Source organism: Nyctibius grandis, chromosome 7 (assembly GCF_013368605.1).
Source record: "Nyctibius grandis isolate bNycGra1 chromosome 7, bNycGra1.pri, whole genome shotgun sequence".
NCBI classification, from domain to species: domain Eukaryota; kingdom Metazoa; phylum Chordata; class Aves; order Nyctibiiformes; family Nyctibiidae; genus Nyctibius; species Nyctibius grandis.
Genome location: NC_090664.1, coordinates 3,206,869 through 3,232,878, shown reverse-complemented (window position 1 = coordinate 3,232,878; position 26,010 = coordinate 3,206,869). Strand labels below are relative to the sequence as shown.

The following is a 26,010-nucleotide window of genomic DNA, read 5'->3' as shown; positions in this document are numbered from 1 at the left end:
AAATAAAATGCACCTCTAGTAACTAACTACAGCATGGGCAATCCTTAAGCATCCCAATTTTATTTTTCTTTTTTTCCCCACTCAATAGCAGGGCGGAGATTGGGTTTGCTTCTTGGCATCAGAGCCTTCTGGGTATAGGTGTGATAGTGTCAAACTTTTTCCAGCTACTACAGGGCCTACTACTTTTTTTTCTAATGAAAGCTGAGATTTTTCTCCATAGTTTTATGATTCTACAAGTGAGGACTTCAAGTCTTGAGCTCACAGTAGCTCAAGGTGCTGTGAAGGGAGGTTGTAGTGGAGTGGGAGTCGGCCTCTTCTCCCAGGCAACCAGCAATAGGACAAGAGGACACAGCCTCAAGCTTCGCCAGGGGAGGTTCAGGTTGGACATTAGGAAGAATTTCTTCTCAGCAAGGGTCATTAGACATTGGAATGGGCTGCCCAGGGAGGTGGTGGAGTCACCATCTCTGGAGGTGTTTAAGAAAAGAGTGGACATGGCACTTAGTGCCATGGTCTAGTTGACGTGGTGGTGTCAGGGCAATGGTTGGACTCGATGATCCCAGAGGGCTCTTCCAACCTGGTTGATTCTGTGATTCTGTGAATGACAGTCCAGAAAGGATGAATGCTTTGGCTGTGCAATAGCTACACAAGCTGCCCTGCAAGCACCGAACAGGACTCCCTGGGCAGTTATCCAGTGTGATGAAATTTACGTGGTTGCCGCTTTGCCTACAAGCTGCATGTTCTGTGCACCCTGCAGACAGGAGCATATGTACTGGCAAAAAGCACAAGCCTGGCCGTGCTTACTAACTGGCACATCCTATTTCCTCACAGCAGGTTTGTGCCAGGTGGCTTGAGAGTGGAGCCTGCTCCTTCCAACCTTTTTACCCCATGTTTCTTCTAAGGAGCTGAGCACTGCGTGGTCAGGGCTCCTTGGAAACAGCCTGCCCTCTGAGCAGGTGATGGTTTCTATTTGGAAAAGATTAAAGTGAGCATGAATGACCCACCAATGTGTAAGGGGCACGGAAGGGCTCTCTGGAAAGATAGGACAGCGTAATCCAGATTGCTAAACCTGATCCTTACAGGTGGTCAGACATGGGGTGTGTATCTCACTGATGATAATGGGAAAAAAGTCTGCAAAGAGAATGGAATTGCATCTGAGTACACATGTGGGCTTTTCCAGCTGCAGTGACAAGATGCATTCTGATTAAAAAAACCACCATATACCCGTGCCCAGGGTTACTCAAGTTACTAAGATACTGCTGTTTGAAGATGGTGTGGCATTACACCCGATTAATGTATTTAGAAGTAGATACAGAGGAGCTATACAAAATCAAGCCACCTCCTCTCAGTCTGGAGACACAGCATCAAATGAGATTAAATACTAACCTTCCCTCCTGTCCCAGCTTGAAATTCTACCTCTTTTCCTCCCAAGCAAAGGAAAGAAAAAGGACAACTACCTGAAGGGAGGTTGTAGCGGAGTGGGAGTCGGCCTCTTCTCCCAGGCAACTAGCGACAGGACAAGAGGACTCAGCCTCAAGCTTCGCCAGGGGAGGTTCAGGTTGGACATTAGGAAGCATTTCTTCTCAGCAAGGGTCATTAGCCATTGGAAGGGGCTGCCCAGGGAGGTGGTGGAGTCACCGTCTCTGGAGGGGTTTAAGAAAAGACTGGACATGGCACTTAGTGCCATGGTCTAGTTGCCATGGTGGTGTCAGGGCAACGGTTGGACTCGATGATCCCTGAGGTCTCTTCCAACCTGGTTGATTCTGTGATTCTGTGACTCTTTCCCCCTCACATTTTATGTTTAGGGGTTTCTGTTACTGCTGCAACCAAGAAACAAGTATCTGTGATCCGAGGTATGGTTTGAATGGGATATATTTCCCCAGTCCTTGCAATTGCTAAAAAATGACAAAAGTTGACATCCTGAGGAGACCAAAATCATAATCTCATCCTACTGTGGCAACAGGTGGTCTTCCTTACCACATGTAATTAAAATAATTGTACTAGGTATAAAAGACCAAGTCTAAGACAGGCTTACTTAGGCTCTTCATAATGTGTTCACATTCTTGGGAAACACAACGGTAGGGGAGATTTTGCTGCTTTTGCTTTTTAAAACTTATGCTATACTGAAGTGCACCCAGTATCTGCGTTCTATTTCTCTTTAATATTACTTGCATGTGGCTACTACGTGAATGTTTTGCAGTGCTTCCTGTATTTGATTCTTTTCCTGCAAAGTTTTAAGACTGCTCCTTCTAGAAAGCATCTTTTCTCAGGCTTCAAGCTCTTTCCTTAGTCACTTCTAGGTATACATCACCCTTTAGAGTGGTGGTAAACTCGTAATAACCACAGGTTAGATCTCAGTGCAAGTTTCACATTTTTCTATGCTCACAGAACTTGTTTTTCCTGAGAGTATATGGAGATATTGGAGTGGGCCCAGTGAAGGGTCACTGAGATGATTAAGGCACTAGAGCATTTGACACATGAGGAAAGGCTGAGAGAGGTGGGACTGTTCAGCGTGGAGAAGAGAAGGCTCAGGGGGATCTTACCAGTGTGTATAAACATGTGATGGGAAGGAATGACGAGTCAGGCTCTTCTCAGCAGTGCCCACCGGCAGGGCAAGAGACAGTTAAATGCACAAAATACCGTCTGAACACAAAACACTTAACAAGCGTGAGGTGAGGGTGGTAAAACACTGGCACAGGTTGCCCAGAGAGGTTGTGGAGTCTCCATCAGTGGAGATATTCAAAGCCCAACTGGACATGGTCCTGGGCAACCTGCTCTAGCTGACCCTGCTTAAGCATGAGGGTTGGACTAGATGATCTTGAGAGGTTGCTGCAGATCTCAACCCATCTGTGATGCTGAGAGCAGGCACTGCCTCAAGCTTCGTCAGGGGAGGTTCAGGTTGGACATTAGGAAGAATTTCTTCTCAGAAAGGGTTATTAGCCATTGGAATGGGCTGGCCAGGGAGGTGGTGGAGTCACCATCTCTGGAGGTGTTTAAGAAAAGACTGGACATGGCACTTAGTGCCATGATCTAGTTGACAGGGTGGTGTCAGGGCAACGGTTGGACTCGATGATCTCAGAGGTCTCTTCCAACCTGGTTGATTCTGTGATTCTGTGATTCTTTGATTCTGGCACTAGAGGCAAAACTTCTTAAATGTGGACCAAACCCCTCTATCATAATATGACACTTCCCTTTATCACCCATTGATCACCAATAGGCAGAAATGTTGGTATTCCAGCTCTAAATGCAAGCCTAACAACATCGATTGGAACGCTGGTTTCTGTGAGTATGAACCCTGCTTTATGAACTGTGGGAACTGAGCAATCCAAGGGTTTGGTTCAGGAAGTGTGACAAAGGTTCTGTACTTCTTAGTATGATTTTCAGAACAAACAAGCAATGACGGTTAGAATGGACATAAAATATGTTCTGAGAATGTGGAAGTACCATGTATTCTGGGGGGAAAAAAAAAAAGCCCTGATTTTTGAAAAACATCAGAGGTGACATCAGTGGGAGGAATTAGAGATGAAAAACTCTTTGTGGTGGAAGGATCAAAGGACTGGAGCATCTCTCTTATGAGGAGAGGCTGAGGGAGCTGGGTCTGTTCAGCTTGGAGAAGAGAAGACTGAGAGGGGATCTTATCAACACAAATACCGTAGGGGCGGGTGTCAAGAGGAGGGGGCCAGACTCTTCTCAGTGGTGCCCAGTTACAGGACAAGGGGCAATGGGCACAAACTGAAACATGGGAAGTTCCATCTGAATATGGGGAGGAACTTCTTTACTGTGAGGGTGGCAGAGCACTGAACAGGCTGCCCAGGGAGGGTGGGGAGTCTCCTGCTCTGGAGATATTCAAAACCCGCCTGGACGCAACCCTGTGCAACATGCTCTGGGTGACCCGTGCATTGGCAGGGGGTTGGACTAGATGATCTCCAGAGGTCCCTTCCAACCCTTAACCATTCTGTGATTCTGTGAAGGGAATGCATTAGCATCAAATGGTTAATTTTGTTTTCTGCTAGGACCACTGCCTTATCTAGCACCTGTCCCGCTTGCCCAAGGCAGTCCATTGTACTGCAGGTCAGGTAGTACCCTGGAAAGGGAGGAAACTCTGAGAAATATGACCATAAAATCTTAATCTGGTAGGTGAGGAATGAGGAAAACCTGGCAGAAATTTTTACGACCTCAAAATATTTGTAGCTTGCACTGTGTAACACAAGGTGCTGTACGGAAGAGAGGTTTCTAGATCAAAGTAAAACAGAGCACAATGACTCATAGCTCTTTACAGGCAGGCTTGCTGAAATGATAAAACTGTCCCCTTTGGTAAGAGTGAGTCTACTCACCTTCCCAAGGGCTGTCAGAAGATGGAAATCAATGGACTCCCTGTACCTCAGGATTCGGAGGATGCCATCCAAGTACACCTGATCCTTATTGAAACAGCCTAAAAGGAATCAAGATACATTCCGCTCTGTCAGGGTTTGTTCGAGGCATATTCTCTGAAGCCATTATGAGCAGAACAATTTTAGTTTGAAAAACTAGATATTTATATCCCAGACTTTGAAAACCTTCCCCAAAACTAACTAGAAGGCTAAACCCACTAGCCAGAGAAAGAAATCAAACACGGAAGAAGGTGTCTGTGAATATCCACAGCAACATTACATCTCTTGTCACAAACATGAAAGGAGGTCAAACTGTGAGTAGGAACTTTTTCACAGTTTTGCAATTTACAGTGCCACTTCTAACAAAAAAAAATCCATTACTGATTCAGTTTGAAAGTCTCATGGATGTGCAGTTTCAGCCTGGTCTTCAAGAGCAGAAATCCTGCTGCCTCATTTCAGAAAGCACGGAGTCCCATTTCTCCCTTTTGCAAAGGTTCTGCTGTGTGACGTGATGAAGGAGCTCTGTGCATTGTTCTGAAAACCTTCCTGACGTACAAAATTACAGAAGACAAATAGGGAACTCACCTGGTTGTGATGTGTCAGTCCACCCTCTCTTGGCTCGTACGCAGTAATCCCACCTAGTACTGGGGTCCTTGACAAATTTCCCCACGTCCTGGAAAAGCTGACTGAAGGACATTTGGCTAGCCTGGTACACTGTGTAGTAGAGCAGGGCAGCTCTCCAAAGAAAAGGGTCTTTGCGGAACAGGACACTGTGAATGCTCGCTAGCCCCTCTTCTGTAGGGTTGATTGGTTTTAACCCATGTTTTCTACGTCCGTTCCAGTTGCACCAAGGCTGGCTGTTGTTGTTAAAACCCCGAAAATAATGAGTTCCTGAAAAGAAATGAATATGGGATTTGGAACAGTAGCATCTAATGATTAAAAAAAATTATAAAATATGGAAGGAGATGCCTGTTTCAGAACTCTGAACTGGTAGGACTGGGCGCTGGGAAAAGTGCCAACTTTAGCCTTGTCTACAGCAGAGAATTTTGCAAGAGGTAGATACACGATGCAATTATTCACCTGCTGACTGCAAGCAGGACTCCCAAAAATGCCTAAGGAATACAAACGTCAGAAGGACTTGAGTTCCCAAATCCATGACAAGGAATTTTCAAGAGTGTCTTACATGCTGAGTGCCTCTACCATAGGCTAGGCATTGTAGCGAACAGGAGGAAGGAGAATCAAAGGAAGGAGGCAGAAATGTTGCCTCTTGAAGGTGATTAAACAGACCTACTGCAGCCTTGGAAGAGGCCATGTCCCCTCACAATGTGAATAACAGTGGTTCAAGGCTATCACAGGGCTTATTCTTCAGTTGAAATTCAGGCACTAGCAAAGTTTATCAAGTTTTGATGTACTTCACTAAAACAGGTTCACTGAAACGTTTGTAGAGGTTTTCCACGGGGCTGGGCCAACCTTGTGTAATGCAAAATCAAGGCAATCTTGTACTGGTTTAAGGGTCACTGGTAAGTTCTTCATACATCCTACGTTTGCAGTGTAGCATAACAGAAGCAGGTTTGTAAAGTAAAATGGCAGGCGCTGAGGTTGAATGGTTGCACTATTTTTGTTTCCCTTTTTTTAACTCCAGACTAGCTCTAAGTTGCCCTCATGAGCAAAATGTCCCTGAGTGGTGACAGCACAGAAGGTATGCCCTGGAGCATAGCCTCTGGGCTAGCATCACCTGAAAGGATTACACTTTGCCTGCTCCAAGATCCCTTTGGCATGTGAACCTCAGCGCAGTAAGTGGGACTAGTTGGTAGACTCGCTTCAAAAGCCAATGGCATCGTGGGGTGTATTAGAAGGGGTGTGGTTAGCCGGTCAAGAGAGGTTCTCCTCCCCCTCTACTCTGCCCTGGTGAGGCTGCATCTGGAATATTGTGACCAGTTCTGGGCCCCTCACTTCAAGAAGGACAGGGAACTGCTAGAGAGAGTCCAGCGCAGAGCCACCAAGATGATTAAGGGGGTGGAACATCTCCCTTATGAGGAGAGGCTGAGGGAGCTGGGTCTCTTTAGCTTGGAGAAGAGGAGACTGAGGGGTGACCTCATTAATGTTTATAAATATGTAAAGGGCAAGTGTCATGAGGATGGAGCCAGGCTCTTCTCAGTGACATCCATTGACAGGACAAGGGGCAACAGGTGCAAGCTGGAACACGGGAGGTTCCACATAAATATGAGGAAAAACTTCTTCACAGTGAGGGTAACTGGACACTGGCACAGGCTGCCCAGAGAGGTTGTGGAGTCTCCTTCTCTGGAGACATTCAAAACCTGCCTGGATGCGTTCCTGTGTGATATGGTCTAGGTAATCCTGCTCTGGCAGGGGGATTGGACTAGATGATCTTTCGAGGTCCCTTCCAATCCCTAACATTCTGTGAAAAGCTCGCTGCTGATCCAACCTAAGATGATAATGTACATGATCCTCAGGAATCCTCAAGCGGATTATCTTCCTTCTACTGTGAGGTGCAGAAGGTTTCTCCTTCTCTTTAGCACACCTACAGCGTATGTTCTTTAGACAGGGACGGTCCCTCCTTCTGTGTACGTACAGTGCCTGGCCCGTCACTGCAAAGTAAGAAGGCATGCAAGTACTCCCCTTTGCCTGAAGAACCGATGCCATGCTCATACCAATTTCATGTCTCAGCATCCCTTCCAGCCAGTGCTCTCGTGCAGTGGAGATATTGATAGTGAGAGTGGGGCGGCCATTCACCACTGTCATTGAGGCTCGAGAAAGCAGGTCCTCCGTGAGATGGACCACAATCTGAAGATGAAAGAGTTCAGGTAGCAAAGAGCTCTCTTCTCGCTCCTGTTCCTGCTTTTTTTATTTGGCCCTTCCAAAGGGGCTGCTAACAAAACCTCAGACATGAGGGGGACTCAGCATGAGGTTTAAGATAGACAGCCATCAGACTGCAAAATTTAACAGGGTAACACTGACTAGATTCAGGGAGTGGGGAGTAACCACATGCAGAATAAATTAGAGAAAATTCCATTTTTTGAACTATGTCTAATTATCTTGGTATTACCAAGAACTGAAAAATATTAGATAAGCACACATCAATTGACTAGGTATCTATACACTCAACTGTCTGAAACCTTCTTAGTTGCAATTCTAAAGCTACATGAACGAGAGGGGGAAGCACTGTGTACTTTGTTTCCTGATACATGATGCAGAGTTGAAATATTATTAAAATACTGGTATTGTTTTGCTTTGTTTTATACAGGAATGTAGCTCTTGTTTTCCTGTTTCTCTCGGAAAATTGGTAATCAAACCAAAAACTGCCAAAGGAGGAAATTAATGCATATTGATATTTTTTGTTATTTTTGTTTAAAAAGAGTTTTTAATCAAGTGACTGGGAGGGAGAAGGGAAACTCTCTTTGCTGAAGATTAAGCACCTTTCCCTCTTCTTGTAATATCTAAAGAAACTCCCCGCAGTACTGCTCGGAAGAGTACAAGGGAGAGTACCTACAACACAGATTTTTTTTTTTACTATAAAAATTAACAAAAAAGGACCCAGAGATCAAAGGCATTAACATGACACTTCCCAGTATTCAAAACCCACCATTCAGCTCCAAGTTCAACAGCAAACAATCAGTACCATAAAACTTGTCTTTAAGACACAGGAAAGATAGGTAAATCCTAAAGCATCTAAAGGACGGGTACCACTTAGCTTTATTAACACCTCTTCAACTGGAGAGAGTATTTTCATAGTATTTCAGACCATACTAAGTATGATGTATTAACTGTATTTTTGCAGAAAAAGTAGAGTATTTCATTAAGAAGGACATGGGATGTTCGATGAGGGTGTAGGATCCTGCTTCCAAGAAGACAAAGACAAAAATGAATGCAAATGGAGATAAAAGCACAGCAAAGACCAAAAATGTAATTTTTTTTTCTGCACAGGGCTCTAAAAATTAGATGGTTAAAGTCAGGAAAAACCAGCACTCAAACCAACTCAACAAGCCAACCTCTTTCAGACATTTTTATTCACTTATGTCACTTTCATTTGTGCTGCTGCTTATAAATCAGTCTCTTGGGCTGCTGCTTATTTTTCTTGGCCTTTCCTTAACTCTCTTTCCTTTGGTGTAACTAATTTGATACGAGAGAACGGATGGCAGAACTGATGAATAAATGGAAATGTGCTAGTCTCCAAGTAGCTGAAAAAAGGAGGGAAGGAAGGGTGTCGTTCTTGGGCGCTCCCAAAAGAGGTGAATTTAAGAACGAGCACACATGAATCAGGAAAATGGGCTCTAGGAGATGGCTGAAGCATTCACAAGGAATTTGCATCATTTCAACTGTTCAAACATTAGTCTGGCCATGAGAAAAATATGATACAAGGAATATTCTTGTAGATATGGAGGAAAGGCCTCCTGAATGGTGTCTTGGGGCCAGCCATGTGTAATTTCTAAGATCTACATAAATGTTTCTTCCCTGATGCAGTGTATCACTTACCTCACCCAGACAGCCTTCTTTCACCATGTATTTCCTGACGTGGTTCCAGATGCGACCTTTGGTCAGCAAGCTGCCTCCAGTGGCCTGTTCAAATTTTTCGTAGCTTCCATATTTCTGCAGCGTCCGCTCCATAATGTTAATGGACTATAAAATACAAAAGCATGGCAAATATGAATGCAGTAAGACCCGGTGGTCATTACATACAGGCTGACATACTCTCTAATCAATTTATATCGTCTTCATTAATGCCGAAGTATGGAAAAAAAATTCTAGTCAACTCAGTTTGGACCCACATACATCAGCATGACAGAGATGATTATCAGTCTAGTGAAATAATACCCATTTTCTCTTTGATTTTGGGAATGTTGTACAACTGCCTTGTCGATCAGACATCACAGGTCACAAGGACATTTGCAGTTGAAGTTGTCAGCATGTTTCTTTTTATGGTTTTCCAAAGAATTTTATGAAGATCAACTATTATGGTAACGTCACTTCATTTCTTGGTATTTTCTAATTGAGGAATGCTGAACCATGATTAGGCAGATGTGTAACTACAATTTTATTAATATTCCTACCAAAAATTTCTCCTTATGATGAAGTGCTCTGTACCATGGCTGTCTGTTTCAGAAACAAGAGAGAACAGATACTTTATTCACACAACTTTTATTTAAACCTTCCATTTAAATTATAATACTTCTTTATAACCCCCCCAAAAAGAAGGAGGGATGTTCCATTAGGCAAATAAAGTGGTACCAACTTCATTTCTCTTATATATTGCTGCTGGAAGAAGTCCTTTTTGGGTGGAAAGCAGAGCACAATGCTTATAATCTAATCTGAACTCTGCATGTGGAAGGTACTAGTGGTGGGGTGTGAAACAGTCATCCTCAGAAATCTACTTCCCATCGTGTCATTTCACACCCTTAAAATAAAATGTGGTACAGAATAACTTCTTGCCCAGCTACAGGGAATGGCTTTTTTCATAGATACGATAACAGGAGCTCCCAAGAATCTCAGAGAGAAAAAAAAATACTGATATTACCTTAAAAAATAACATATTTTTTTGCTAAGAAAATGCCACTAATGATGAAGGTGGAAATCTTGCAGGCTGAATCTCTTTTTACATTATACACTTATATCCATGCATGAAGCTGACGACATGCTTCTTGTTTCCAGCTGTGTAATTCTGATGTTATCAGATTGGCTTATTGTCCACAAAAATAGGATTAATTTTGTATCTCTCACAGCTACTAAGAATCCTAATTTTTTTTTCAAGTTGAAACTAAGCAACCCTGAGTAATTGCCACTGAAAGGCGTAAATGCTAGGTAGATGGTTAGAGTCCTGTGGCTCTTTGATGAGAGAAATATCAATTACCTGAATACCTGCACTTAACGTTTGGTATTTCTTTGTCTGCCTCTAATACTTGTCATTAAATTTGAAGGGCCTCCTGGTCAGATCTGAACTTCTTTTTCAAAAATTAAGCAAGCAGCATAATTTACTACCTTAGCAGAGAGGCAGGGGGGAAAAAAGGGTTAGCTTAAACAAGGCTGTCATTTTGGGGGGGTTATGCAATCTGGAAGCAAAGGATCTACCTACTGCATCTCCTGCTGTGATCTCCATTCCTGCTGCACCTGAGCCTCCACCATAAGTTTTTATTTACATGGGAGAAGAGGGCATATGCTGGAGAGCATTAATAGTGAATTGGAAAACAAGGCATAAGCAGAAACCTGTTGCAAATGTCACCCCTTGGTCATTCTGAGAGCTATACTACTGTTTCTTCAGGGACAGCCCAGCAGCACTCTGATATGACACTTAAGGAACCTGGCCAACAAGTTAGTGTGTCCTCACAAGAATGACTCTGGTAGAAACAGGCTCACCATAAAGCCTGTTTCCTCCTCCATGAGCCCTGTCTCCTCTGTTTCAGGCTTGACAGGGACTTGCACCGGACCAAGAGGGGTCTGGTGACACGTGTCTGGTTCCCAGGATCTGGCTCGCTTGGGCAGCTGTGCCCTGCACGTGCTGAAGCTAGGATGAGTAAGAAGTGGATGTTATGAAGAAAGGCGCCAACAGGGAAAACATCTTTTCTTTTTCAAGTTTTCTTTATAAGATCAGGCATCAGGATGTCTGGAGAGAGGTATCGTAAAAAGAGGAATGCCGTGCCACCCCCTGAGCCACCGCAAACCATTTGCCTTAGCCAACAACACCACAGTGAGCATGCACGGCAGCACAGCTCCGTGTTGTGTGTCACGCAGCCCCCCTCGGCACCGCAACGGGCAACTCCCAAGAGAATCAACAGGCACCTCACAGACCTTTGGCTTGGTTGTTTGCAGAGAAAATAAATCCTACTGCTCCTAAAGACAAGAGGCGATGGGACTGCTGCTGTGAAAACTGCGATGTCCTTCTGCAGCTTAAAAACAAATCACAGAATCATGGACTCAACCAGGTTGGAAGAGCCCTCTGGGATCATCGAGTCCAACCGTTGCCCTGACACCACCCTGTCAACTAGACCATGGCACTAAGTGCCATGTCCAGTCTTTTCTTAAACCCCTCCAGAGATGGTGACTCCACCACCTCCCTGGGCAGCCCATGATCATGTTTTTCAAGATGAATGCATCAAAAATAGAGGACGCACCCTCACCTGGTGCAAACTGGGTAGCTCTGGCATCATTTTGGCTACCCACTACTGTAGGTATTTAACAGAGCTTCAGTGCTGTTATTTTTACTGTTACTCCCATTAACTTATTGCACAGAAGTATGAGTAAGGACAACCACAGATCTGTATGGGAGACGTATGAGGCAAATGGGATTTGGGTTCCCAGTGACTTCCCCATACATTAGGTCTTGTATGAATGCATAGGTGTGGCAGGGCCTAAAAGATTATAAAAAGAGATCAGAGAGGTCTTTCTGTGTCAGTAAATAATTTTTCTCGTGAACAGTCAAGTCATAACATCACTTGTCATTTAGAAAAGGACCTCAGATGAATGAAGCAAGGTTAGTGTCTAAGCATTAAAAGAAGGAATACATGAATCCCTCACACAAGGCCTAACGTTTCTGGAGACTAATGACCATTGCTTCTAGCAAAATTTAGGATGAAGGGCTAGATGTAAAGAACAAATCAGAGCAAAACCTAGTTCTTGTTTAATCGCTTATTTTCCCAAAGAATTTTTTTTCCTTTTTTTAAAATTATATATGAATTTTTGACTTCTAAAAACATAGGCTGTTTGTAAGTTTTTCAGTCTCTGCAAATTCTGAGGTATTTCACCACCTTACACAAAATCCTTGGTTAAAGATGCAACCCAAAAATTCCTGCCCCTTGTCCCAAGAAGTTTATTCTCAGCCAGCAGCCTGGGTAATTCATGATAACAGTTCTTCAGTTTACTTTGCAAGGTGCCAGATCCTTAAGATACTTATGTTACCTACTAGTTGCTTGGTGTATATGGTTTCTCTGAACAATTAATTAACTTTATTTGCTCACTCTGAAAGAAGTAATCTCTGAATTAAACTTCTGGCATGAAATCTGTCTTCACAACTTGTTGATATTTCAATTAAGTCTATTAGATTAAACACACTAAGTACCCACTTATATTCTTGGACGCTTAAGTTTCTTTGAATGTGATTTCCATTCCTAAAGAGACTTGCCGCCCAACACCACCATGTTTTTTCTCCTGAAGCTCTTCCTTTTCTCCCCATCTCTTCCTGTGGCCAATTCTATCTCTCAGTAATAAATTCTGGAAAAAAAAATCATTATAATTAATAGCATTTTATAAAAATCACAGCGAGATGAAGGATTAAGATGCAAAATGGCTTGCCAAACAACTGCAATCCCCAGAGCAGCTATGCTATGCGGTGTCCCCCAAACCCTCACTTTCTCATGTAGGTCTTTCTATGTTCAAATGTATGGTTGTACAGAACAGCAATTCCCCTCAAAAGTTTTCAATAATGTGATTTAAAGCACAGTAGATCCTGTGGATGGAAAGGTTTGGCTTTAAATTCTCTGAAAGTTATTTACTGCAGGAACTGATGCAGGGATGGATGTTATTTTCAAAATCCACTGGGATTCAGTTTTAAGGGTTTTTAAATCTTTCAGAAAGTATCCAGCACTCAGGCTACATCTCTCTGCTGTAAATCAAGTGCTGGAAGGGGTTATTCCATTGAGCTGAACGGTTCGTATGCCTCCAGGCACGGTGTTGCCTTAGGTGAACCAGCACTCCTCTCTCAGGCAACACTTGGCCATAGCCAAAGGATCATGTGGCTCTTGTGTTCCCAGCAGAAGTGGGAACAAGGCCACTACATTTTGATGCTCATCCTGCCTCTCAGCAAACCAAACATCAGGTCCGGTTCAGTTTCATATTAAACAATGAAAAAAAAGCTGTTCCGACAATGTGATGGCAAAGCCTTTGGATGGAGAAGAACAGGCTGAAGGAAGCCAACAAAGGTAGGAAAAGATAAGAAGTAAGCTTGAAGAATAGCAAAGATACTTTACATGCTTTTTTTGAAAAGAGTAGGACAAATCTAGAGTGCAGATCAAAGTTGAGTAGGGGTGGATGCGAGCAGGTTTGACGAAGCAGAGGACTGCCAAAACCATTTGAGAGCAAAGGGGCAGTTTCTTCTCAACATGAAATCTCATAAAAATAAGGGTGTTTGGGAAGGGTATGTAAACTTTATTAACCAGTTCCCTGCTTTGATGCTGTTTATAAAGACATTACTAGCATGAGATGCAGCTTTACGTAGGTTTGTTTGCACTCTCCTACCTTAGTCAGCGAGCAGGTATTTTCTAAACCACCTCATCAAAACAAACAGTGAGAACACGAGCATGGAACACGCTTGGCTGTCTGTAACAGCAAACTCCCTGGAGCTGAGAACTACGTGTGCCAAGGGAAGCAGCATGAGTTTGGGAGTCAGGAGGCCCAAGTTCTAGCTCCTCCTGAATTCCTGGGCTGTTTAAGGCTTTTCCTAAAATGCTATGAGGCACTTGAATCAATAGCACAATATGAATAGCAGGTTCTCAGAGATACATCCCTCTGAAGAAGCACAGAGCCACTCTGGCCTCTCCCACCTCAACCTGGTGCACAGTTGCAGCATCAAGGAGAAGGGTGGGATACTGAAGGGTTCCTCCTCTACCTTATGTGCCACACTGGGTAACCTATATCCTGGCAGTTCAGCCACCTCCAAATAGATGTTGCAAGTTTGAACCCATGCATATTGAGAAAGTCATTAAGCTTAAGCCTCCTCATTGCTGAACACATATTCTCTTGGTTAGGAAATTACTAAGAGTGCTCACCACTATCACCTTCTCCCTTGACTCTGTCTCAAGCAAAACAGAATGAGTCCTGACAAATCCTTCTGAGTGGGCAAGTGTGACTCTGCAAGCACTGAAACACCAGGAAGAGCTGTCACACACACACATTGCCAGCAGTGCACAAATCTCTGGGGAGTGGGAGATAGGAATGGCTGAGGGAGCTGGGGTTGTTTAGCCTGGAGAAGAGGAGGCTCAGAGGTGACCTTACTGCAGTCTACAACTACCTGAAGGGAGGTTGTAGTGAAGTGGGAGTCGGCCTCTTCTCCCAGGCAACTAGCGATAGGACAAGAGGACACAGCCTCAAGCTTCACCAGGGGAGGTTCAGGCTGGACATTAGGAAGAATTTCTTCTCAGAAATGGTCATTAGACATTGGAAGGGGCTGCCCAGGGAGGTGGTGGAGTCACCATCTCTGGAGGTGTTTAAGAAAAGCCTGGACATGGCACTTAGTGCCATGGTCTAGTTGACATGGTGGTGTCAGGGCAATGGTTGGACTCGATGACCCCAGAGGGCTCTTCCAGCCTGGTTGATTCTGTGATTCTGTGGTCACCCCAGCACTGAGATAGGCCCCGTCCCCAGTGATGCTGCTGGTTTTGACACTTCTTGCCACAACCACCATAGCTGGGGGGTGGTTCCTGAGGGAAAAAGGTTTGGGATTTTTTTGGATGCCAGGCACTGAATATGACATTGAGCCCCTCACTTGGGGTTCTGTACCTGTCTCTGAGGTGAGGTGACTTAAAGTCAGGTGTTGCAAGAACTTGCTGGGAAAGGGCAAAATCCAGACCAGCATGCCAGCTCTCGCCTATTCCAGCATCCAACTGTGAGCTTATTTTCCAGCCTCTGGGCCAGCAGAAAGCAAGGTACTGATATTGCCACAGTTCCTAAGGCCAAACTGTAGACTCTTCAACAACAGGTAAAAAAATGGAAGAAAAAAAGGACTATGTGGCTGTTCCAGGTTACTGGTTAGGAGTAGTAATTCCTGTTCTTTTCATTAGTATCTAAAAGGTCTGGTTTATTCCCTCTTATCGCTCCCAAAGAGTGCCAAAAGCAGCAGCGGTCCCAGGACAAGTCCACTTGCACAGCAAACTGCTGATGATCAAGAAAGTAATGACACAGAAGCACTAAGAAGAGCAAGGCAAGGCTTTGTTTAATTGATAGGTGTAGGTTTTGGTGGCTTTTTTAAACAATTTACAGCCAAGTAGGTCTCTGAATCCCAAGTCACCCATGTGCAGCAACACAGCTTAGCTACTTGAGAGTTACTGTAGAGACATGTACTGATAAGACATGCTCATGAATTGTTTGAGGCAACCAAGTTAGGAAATGGGCTCAGTGACCTCAGAGTCAGCCCCCTGCATTCGGTCAGCTCATCCTACACTCAGAAGCAGCTCTGTTACAAAAGGGCTGCAGTCTCTGTTGAGATTTGTGAGACGGATGAGGCTTGTAGGCATCATCCCTTTCCTCCCTGCATAGCTTATTGGTTGAGGGGAAAAACCTTCCCAGCTGCATCCTTAGGTAACACTAAGCTGTACCAGATGGAACCTGTTAGTCTAATTAACAGCCATAAAATGGTGGCTGCCCTCCTTTTTGGGTCAAGTGGAAAGGAGGGAGAGAGGTAAGAGCAGGTTTTTGAGGCTAGTCTACTCAGGCTGTAATATTTTGAGTTTTAGTCAGTGTTTACAGTGGCTTGTTGTTTGTGTGTGTGATAAAGCGTGTGTTTAAGTAGAGCTGGTAGAAATATTTTCAATGAAAAACTTTTCAAATACTTTGTAAGGACTTAAAAATCAATACTAACTTGTTTTTTATATGGGTGTGCCCTGAAATAAGCCTATGCTCCTACTGTAGTATCGCTGGAAGTGATCTATAGTCTCTTCTAGTGGAAGAGAGAAGTTTGTGTAGGACCCTGAGAATTTATGCTACTTGGATGGCCTGACATGCTTTGCGTTATATATTAACACACTTTATTGATAAATCTTAATTTAGGAGGGGATTTGTTACTAGTGGAGAATGAGGTGTTGTACAATTAAGTGCTCCTCACAGCCAGTGAGGCATTATTGAATCTTCAACATGCCTAAACCGTGACATCACCTGGACGTTGCAAAGGATTACTCAGTGTTAAATGTCATGTTTAGCCTTCCAGCTCCACCTAACTATTTTTCTAACATCTGATGGATCTGCTAATTGTAGGCTATTTGTATTAATGATTTAAAAGGTGTGTAATACAAACAGAATGTGGCACAATTGATTTATTAACTGAAAACTGCTACATTTTTATAAGGGTAAAGGATGTACAACTCTTTCACAGGGGGGATTAGCCATTCAACAAAATTATGGTGTTTTTTAAAATATATATGTATATAAAAATAGATTTCCTGCCTTCATGTACCATTCAAAGAAAGAGGTGTTAACACACAGGTTACTTGAAGTTGCAACCTCCTTGCTGATTTTGGTTCAGTGAATTGCAACTGTTAAGTCACCTGCTCTGCAAACACTGGGGACAATTACTTCTAGTTAAGTGTTGCCACCTCCAGCATCTGTGCAAAAACAACAATCACTTTAAGTGTTAAGAAAACTTAACAATGAAGGACAAGTCGTTTGAGCCAGGAGTGCTAATAAGAAAACTTTCACAGCACTTGGAGCACGCAGTTGCTGCGCTGACCTTGAAACGCAGCAATAAGAGAATCAATTTCTGTAATATTAGGTATGTCAGTCAATGTGAAAAGCTGCAACTCTGCATACTATTTGTTATTCTCAAGTTCTCCCTGAAAGCACATATTGTGACTTATGAAAGAACCTTATTATGAAGAAAACAAGATAAAGTAGAAAGAGAGCAAAGTATGAGAAGAGAGACAGTAAAAGTATTATTTTCAAATGTATTAATAATTCAAAAACGTTTACTCTATGCCTCTGAAAAGTCAATTGATAAAAGTTTTGGGCTGTGCCCAAGTTTTAAAATCTTTGATCTGATTAGAGGCCTGAGGGTGAAGTGGGTGCTCACAAGCCTGTGTGTTCCCCACTGCAGCATTGCTGTGTTAATGGTTTGCAAATTCATAGTGTGCTTTGCCTTTTAAAAAAAAAAAGGTGTGATTTGTCTTCCAGATATGTTGCAGTAATGCTATATTAACCAATTCCACAGACATGCACAAAAGCAGAAAGAGCAATAAGAAAACACAATCTGTTTTAATGTCCTAGCAGGCTATGCACAGCTGTGGGTAAAAATATTTTTGAAGTGATTAAAAATCCTCTAGAATTCTGAAGTGTCAGATTTTGAGCTCACTTCAGTGAAGAATCCTAAAACCTCCCTATAAAATTGGTCAGTGCTGTCAGTAAAAAGCTGGTTTTACAGGGATATTGGTCATAGAATACCAAGCAACTATAAGTTGCTGTAAACATCTTTTATAGAATAAAATAGGAATAAATCCATTTCTGTTTACAGAAAGCAAAGCTTCCTAAAATAAACACAGCAACAAATGAAAGCCAAAAATGTTTCAAAAAACTAAACTGAATTTATCCTTGTTGCAGGAAAAAGGATGACTATGTGCTGTTGTGTTTTTACTGCAGACCTGAATCTTGACACTGTGAGTACTTTTTTTTGCAACTGAAGTCGTCATCTTCCCTGAACTTAACACTTCTAGAAGATACCTACGTGTTTCTTCTGACAAGGAAAATCTGCATGGAAAAAAAAAACAGCACTGAGGAAAGGCAAGTGCTCATACAATACTTTCTGATGAAAATTTTGATTAATGCTGCTTTTTCTGGATAGTAAATTTGCATGAAATGAAATTCAAACTCGCGTGGAGATGAAATGTTCTAAAGCTAATTGCAGATAAAAAGTGCCACCTGCTGGGCTTGGAGAGGGGTTAAAGCTGCTTTGTTTGGTCAGTTATCTGAAGTGCGAGATATTGTTCAGTGTTTTTAGGAGCTGGGCTTTGAAGAAATGCTTTTCTTGCTAAGAACTTCTGTAATTTAAACTAAATCTTACGAAACGATTTACATCCTCCTTGGTAGGTTTCAGAAATATCATACTTCATTGACTTAAATCCTTCATTGCTTTTTATGAAGTTGTTACAAAGCCTTTATTCTCCCATGTTTCGTATGTAAATGGAAAGGGTAGAGTTACAAATTGGAATAACATTGAGGAATCATTCATTATGAAAATATTCATTATTTAGGTGTGGGGTTTTTTATTAACAGAAGGGTAAATCAATGACAGGCCTGCTCCATAAAATCATGCATAAAATAATTTTTAAGGCTCTGCTACCTCATACTGAGAGGGATAATTTGTATTAAATTCAGTTTGGCAAGTTAGTTATTGATTTGCTGTAATCTATGGTTAATGTTGCTAATATTGCTATAAAAATCAAAGGAAAGCTTGCTAAAAAGCTCTAGTCAAGGAGTAGTTTTATTTGGTGTCAGTATGATTTACTTGGTTGTTTAGAAGTATGGAAGCTGATTTTAAGAACAGGACAGCTGTTCTCATAAAGAAAATAAATTCTTAATGAAAACGCAGCTACTGAGTTTTTAAAATATACAGATATTTTTAACGTGAAAATGCAGACCAAGCCTTACAATCCAATGACTTAATGGGTAATAAAACCTATGTGTGTTCTTGGATTTGGGGGGGGGGGGAAAAAGTCAGACTCTTCACAAGTCAAGAGTCAGTTATTAGAACCCATGGTGCTTTAATTCATGTATCCTTTTCACCAGCAGTTTTGAGGGGGGTTTAAGTGAAATATTCATATTACAAGTGAAACTTGTGGGAACGGCAGGATCTCTTCCCAAGTTAAGTATCACTTGAACCATGATATTCTCTATTTGCAAAAGCCTGTCAGACTTAAATAAGATCTTTCTAAACCATTTTAAAATAGCAAAAGTAGGGAGAAGACTGGTTCTGTTGTTATATAGATAAGCACTGTTTTTTGTCACTTAGGTCAAAGTTGAAAGCAAGGTTTTTGTTGTTCTTGTTGTTTTTTTGTAACTCAAAGACAGGTAGGAAGCCAGGGTAGTTACACAGAATGGGAATGTCTGTAGCTATGTCACCAGTGTGGCTCCATATTATGGAAAAAGACAAAAAAAAAAAGGGCCAGGGTGTCCTGTTAAGTTTTACTTCTCTCTGGAATGGAAGGCACACTTGGGCTGAGAGAGTTCAGGTTGTTCAGCCTGAAGAGAAGGCTCTGGGGAGACCTTACAGCAGCCTTCCCGTACCTGAAGGGGCTACAGGAAAGTGGGAGAGGGGCTTTTTACAAGGGCATGGAGTGATAGGATGAGGAGTAATGGTTTTAAACTGAAAGAGGGGAGATTGAGATTAGATATCAGGAAGAAATTCTTTCCTGTGAGGGTGGTGAGACACTGGCACAGGTTGCCCAGAGAAGCTGTGGCTGCCCCCTCCCTGGCAGTGTTCAAGGCCAGGTTGGATGGGGCTTGGAGCAACCTGGTCTAGAGGAAGGTGTCCCTGTCTGTGGCAGGGGGGTTGGAACTAGATGGTCTTTGGGGTCCCTTCCAACCCAAACCATTCCATGATTCTATTAATTTGTCTGCTGATTGATTGAGCCTAATGTATATGCAAATATCCTTTCAAAGGTGATTAAACAAGGAACATCAACATACGCTTATCCAATAATCATGGCCTCAAATAATTGCTATACCCTCCCAATCCCTGTGTCACCAGGAGGACTGGCAGGATTTCTACACTGCTTTTTTCCTCTGTTTACTAAAGCCTATTTAGGCATCATATTTTTCCTATATTGGACTCTGCTTCATTGCCTAAAAAGCTTTCTTCCCTTAAATTATGTTCCATGTAAACCCGTTTATAAGGAACTGTGCCTTTATCCTATAGTATCCTGTAAATATTAGGAAGGCTTTCATTTTTTTAATCAAAAAGATTTTCTTTCAGTTCTGCTGTCGTATTCTCATCTTTGATGCATTTTTCAAACAGTAGGGGAGGACGATAAGGAGAAACAACTTGCTACAAACAATGCCAAATACCACTTTACTAGGTGTAGGAAAAAATAATCAGTGGAAAAGGAGGAAAAAAAGTAACTATACCTGCTTCAGAAATCTGTCAGATGCATGGCTGTGCTTAGCTAACACGTTTGGCAAAGCAGGGTTTTCATATTCAAATTGAGGATTGTATGTGAAATCTGACTTGAAGAATTTCATCTTCTCTTTCTCCACGTTGGAAGGCTTGATTGCAGTCAGTAAACAGAGTTTTTGGCCAGAGCCATCACCTTCTTTTCCATGGCCTTTTGAGGACTGGGATTGCTTTGGCTTTGTTAGATTAAAGTGCCTCTTAGTTCTACTTCTGGGTCGAGATGGCAGTCCTGTGCTGCTCCCTCCAACTAAAATACTGTTAGGAAACTTCACGCTGGTAGCCACTGGGCTAGTGATGATGATGGAGGGCTGTCTGTCTGTGCAGTACCATCCACTGCTGAGCAAGGGTAGCGGGAGTTTGATTTTGCGGTGCTCATTGCTTCGCGAGGTGGTAGGACACTTAGTAGCTTTTCTGTGTTTCTTGTTGTGTGCAGATGAGGGCTTTTGAGCGTGGTGTTTTTTCTCCTCTTTGCTTTGCAAAAGGACATTGTAGCTACTGGTTCCTGTTGTGAAAATGTCCTTAAGGATCCCAGAAGGTGGTTGCTGGAGGCTGTTTTCATTATTAATGTTCAGCTTATGTTCTTGTGGACTCAGGACTGATTTCTTAGAAAGCTCTGTCTTAGGCCAGTGAAGTTTTTCTGCATTGAGGGGGGGTTAAAAAAAAAAACAACAGCTGAGGACAAATTTGATTGTTTCACACAGCAATACGAATCTTAAGGACTCAAAACTGCAACATAAATGTAGAAACAGAATTCAAAGAAACAACTAAATATGACCTTAAACAAAAAAAAACAAGCTCTTGTGTCAATCCAATACGAAAAATTCATGACAGTAAGCTTTCAGAGCTAAGTAGTACAGCTGGCAAGTAATAAATGCATTTATATCTGGATAATTTCTGAACATCACAAGTCAGAATTCTCCTGCAAGCGTCATAAATGGTGGTCGAGTGCTGAACACGCCCTGGCAGGTTTCACATGCACGTGGTTGATATCAAAAATAGTTGTCCCCAAATCTATAGTGAACTTTATATGTGCAATCTCATAGCAAAGTGATTGATTTTCAGCTGCCAGACTAAGGTGGGTTAGCAGGGCAGTCAGCCAGCCAGAGGCAACTCCTCTGCCTGCCTAAAGGATCTCACATGAGAGCAGGTCATGCCCCAGCCAAAATCCCAATGATTTCAAGATACCTGCTGGAATTGGCAATTGTACTTACTCCATCCTGCAGATACAAAAGTACCACGTGTGACAGAACAATACAAAATACCACAGGCCTGATTTTGTCAACAGAGTTTTACCCCTGTGTAACTTCATTTATGGACATGCAGCTATTCCAGCGTCACAGCGGTAGGGAAGGGATGTACCCCGAGACTGCTAACAGAGGATACGTGGGAATCACAAATGTCATTACAATTCTGCACGAACAAAATACTTTCCATGCCTAAGTTGCACTTCAGTCACTAGCTTTGAATGTGTAGCATGGCAGACACTGCCTAACCTTGTCAGAGGTTATTCATTAGAAAAAAATGTTAGATTTTATGTTAAATTCAGGAACTAGGTTATGTTATTGGTTTCCATCCTCTAGAAATTGATGTATTGAGCTAATCTTTTATTATATTAATAATACATGTAGTAAAAGCCCAATGTAAGAATTTTTCCAGAGTGTTGCAGGAAAATCTTCCTCTAGGCTACTGGGTAGCTATTATCCAAGCAGCTTCTTAAATACCTGTTCCATAGGTGCAATGAGGTGAATAATGATATTTGTGAGCGCAGATCTCTCTGTTCAGCTAGCCTGGCTCTAAAAAAGTAGAGAGCTCCTGTGGTTTCCAAGCAGCTGTCACTCAGGTTATATATGCATAAGGGACAAATAGTTTCTGAACTGCAGGTATGATTCTTGAGGTGCTTAGTGAAGATATCCTTGGAGCAGTTCCTCCTGTCCTAGGAATGTAATGACCTGAGCCACTGCTTTTGGTTTTCAGTTCAGCATTACCATTTTAGAATGTGCTTGGGTTTCTTTTTGCTCAAAATCAGAAACAAATAGCCTGACTTGAATTTTCAGTTTTATAGAAATGCAAATATTGTAAGTGATCTATCTACAAGCAATAAGAAAACAGTGACGTTTGAAACTGAAAGATGAGAAGAAAATATATGGATGTGATGAGTAAGATTCCTTCTTTGACACATTCTGCAAATGTACCATTATATTACAAATTTTTTTTTTCTTCAATAATCAGGTAATGTGAATAGATTAACAACTATCTGTAGTTTAGGAGCCCCAGGCTGTATGGTTTCTGGGTGCAGAGGGCTGTAGAAAGAATATTCTGCAACACGCAGGCAATGGAGACTCTTGTATATCAACCTATAATGTTCCACTGTCTCTCAAACACTACAGGCCTGTAGTATATTTCCTCACCACTACAAACACCTTTAAGGTTTACAAACACTCAACTTTTGAACAGAAAGTGGTAGTCAACTTGAACTAATCAGCACTAGAAGCTCTGTCTATAATGACTGAAAATGGCTTTGCTGTAGAATTAGTCGGTGAGCTCCTGTAAAAAGACAGATGCTGAGATATTTTTGATTTTCACAGCAAGTTAGTTGTTAACTAGAGCCTGTATGATGCTGGGAACTTTGACATTTAACCCAAGAAATTTTTTTCCCCAAAAATATCCACCTATTTGCTTTCCTTCTATGACAGCATATCTGTCATTCACCTTTAATTCTGACCTCCAAAACCATGGGCAAGTTTCAACTATGAGCCAACTTCTATGCCTGATTCATTAACTGCCAGTGTTTGACAGTAACTCTGAAATATCCACCATTTACCGGATTCATAGGCACGATTTTAGACTGTGCAGTTGTTTTTTTGTTTTAAAAATTGCAATAATGTTGAAAAATGTGCTTTCTGCCTTAAAAAAAAGTATAAACTGACTTGCCAGAAGTTTCTTGTATGTATGTTTCTATACTGAAATATGACATTATGTAATTGGCTCCAAATTCCGATTCCTCAAATTAAATTATATGGCACAGTAATAATCAGTAAAAGTGAAGATTTGGTCCTAATGAAATCAAATAACAAACTCCCATTCATTTAACAGACTCAGGATATAATCACAAAACTGATTTATAGACAGACCTGCACAGGATGAAGCTTCCCTCCCAGCAGATCTCTCGCTTGCTCTACTGCAGCACAGGAGCGTTCAGGAATATTTGATGGAGGGGGATAGACCTCAAATAACTATCTTTCCTTTTAAGAAATCTTAATCCTTTAAAGACTACAGTTACTGTTGCACATCTCTAGGGATGCTCTGTCTGATTCCATGAACTTCCACGCCCGCTGCCAGAAGTAACACCATACTCGTATCCATGCACAGATGAATTATGCAGAGAAAGCTGCTGTAAGAAATCTTCATTATGATTGTAACAGTGTTGTATGAGGGGACACTAAGACATCTTCACCAGATCTCTTCTGGATGGATTTCCCCATGACAAAATAACACTGGCTTGAAGCCGCTGAAGAAACTATGCGTGAAATGATGTCAAATTTAAACAAGGAAAACATCTGAGTGAAAAGTCTGTTTTACTGCAGGTTTTCTTACATCCCACGTACCCACAGCGCTGAAGGTAAAAGTTTTTGATATCACGCAAAACCATTCCACGTTACGGTGATATAGGACAGGCTTTTTATATGCATTTTATACAGATTCGTAAAGTCCTCTGAAAATACGGCAAAGCCGAAGAGTGAAACACACCGAGTAACCGGTAATATTTATATTAGCGTTTTTGTCTGCATCTTCTGTCCCTCTGAAAGGAGGTGTCACCTCCGCGCTCCCGGCGTCCCAGCAAGGGGACGCGGCCCCCAGGTGTCGGCGCCGGGGGGACCGCGGGGAGAGCGGCCCCACCTCGCCACCCCTCACGCCGCCGCAAGCCCCTCGCCTCGCCGGTAACGCCCCAGTGGCCCCGGAGGCGCAGCCGGGGCCCGGCCCCGCCTCAGGCTGCCGCCCCGGGAGCGGCTGGGGGCCGGTACTCACCGGTAACACGGATGGACTCCAGCATGGTGCTCCGCCGGGCAGCGCCGCCGCTCTGCCCCGCTGGCTTCCCCCTGCGCGGCGGACCCGGCCGGGGCGGGCGGCGGGCTCCCGCCTCCGGGGCGGGGAACCCTGAGGGGAGGCGGCGAGCGGCGTCGGTCGCGGCGGGGGCTGTGCCGGCCTCGACGCCTCACCGAAGGCGTCCCGGGCCCGCCGCGGCCGAGCGAGCCCGGGCAGCCCCAGCCCCGGCCGGCAGGAGCTGCAGACTACGCGTCCCTGCAGGCCCTGCGCGGCCGAGCGCTGGCGCGGCCGGGGCGGGGGCCGGGCTGCATCGTGGGAGCTGTAGTGCCGGGGCCGGCGGCCCTGCGGTGTCCCGGGGCGGGCACCGCGCTGCACCCGCAAACACCGCCGAAAGAGCCTGGTGTATCAGACCGGCACGGCTTGGCGTGAGGTGCCGGCAACACGGACGGGTTTTCAGCATCATCCTTTGCAGGAGCCTGGCCACAGAATCACAGAATCAATCAGGTTGGAAGAGCCCTCTGGGATCATCGAGTCCAACCATTGCCCTGACACCACCATGTCAACTAGACCATGGCACTAAGTGCCATGTCCAGTCTTTTCTTAAACACCTCCAAGAGATGGTGACTCCACCACCTCCCTGGGCAGCCCCTTCCAATGTCTAATGACCCTTTCTGAGAAGAAATGCTTCCTAATGTCCAACCTGAACCTCCCCTGGTAAAGCTTGAGGCTGTGTCCTCTTGTCCTATCGCTAGCTGCCTGGGAGAAGAGGCTGTCTCCCACTTCACTACAACCTCCCTTCAGGTAGTTGTAGACTGCAATAAGGTCACCTCTGAGCCTCCTCTTCTCCAGGCTAAACAACCCCAGCTCCCTCAGCCATTCCTCGTAGGTCAGAAAGCCTGCACACCTTGTACCAAACCCAGTGGCTGTGCTGCAGTACCTTGATAACTATCAGTAATCACCGTTGCTGTAATTGATAATAATTGGTATGACTGATAATTATCTGCCGGGCCTAAGGCAGTCGGTGAAAGGTGCACATGAGACAAGGGTGCTCAGCGGGTGTACAGACAGGGCACGTGCCACCGTGGGAGAGCACGAGAAGGAGCTGTCAGCTCTTGCTAAAGAGAATGGGGAAATTGCATCAAAGCACCAGTTTGGAGCAGTAACTTATTTTATTAATTGAGAAGGTTGATAAGTAATAAATGGAATTTCAAGTAGAAGATAGGCTTTATATTGCACCCTTCTGTTGTTTTACTTGTTGTGCAATCTGTTGCTTTACTTGTAAAACCTTTCACTCCTTGAAATGTAATCTGCGCATTTTAAAATCCCTGTTAAACATCACGTAGGAACAAGCTATTCTACCGTAGCAGTTACAGTTGTGTAACTGTTTAATGTGGGTATGGTGTAAGAAGATTTTGTACTCTTCATTAAGGGCATTACTGAAGTCAGATTATACAAGAATACATTTTAGTGTGTTCATGCATTTACTTTTCTAAATGGTCAACACTTATCAGATACAGCAATTTAATTGAAAGTGACATAACAGCACAATAGTGCTCAATGTACATTATATGAATGTAGTGACCTGCCAGGGAGAGGAGAGCTGGGAGTAGGTCATGCACTGCTTTGGTTGAACAGCTTAAATGTCTGCCACCTTCCCTCCCATCAATAAATTCATACCAGCAATGCACTGTACACATAGATTCCCTCTATAACGTCCTCCTA

General features: G+C 43.2%; 1 protein-coding gene across 2 annotated transcripts in view; it reads right to left on the bottom strand.

Moving 5' to 3' along the window:
- Positions 1–24,509, bottom strand: part of MATCAP2 (microtubule associated tyrosine carboxypeptidase 2) — a 30,278-nt gene extending 5,769 nt beyond the window's left edge. For both annotated transcript variants that reach the window (XR_011048563.1, XM_068405426.1), the window contains exons 1-6: positions 24,271–24,509; positions 20,199–20,881; positions 8,862–9,005; positions 7,040–7,172; positions 4,953–5,258; positions 4,332–4,429 (exon numbers count right to left, since the gene is read on the bottom strand). Coding sequence is in view for 1 of the 2 variants with exons in the window: in XM_068405426.1 (XP_068261527.1) it covers positions 4,332–4,429; positions 4,953–5,258; positions 7,040–7,172; positions 8,862–9,005; positions 20,199–20,881; positions 24,271–24,295 (1,389 nt within the window). In the remaining variant the exon portion in view is untranslated. The remainder of the gene's footprint in view (positions 1–4,331; positions 4,430–4,952; positions 5,259–7,039; positions 7,173–8,861; positions 9,006–20,198; positions 20,882–24,270) is intronic.
- Positions 24,510–26,010: the final 1,501 nt, after the last annotated feature.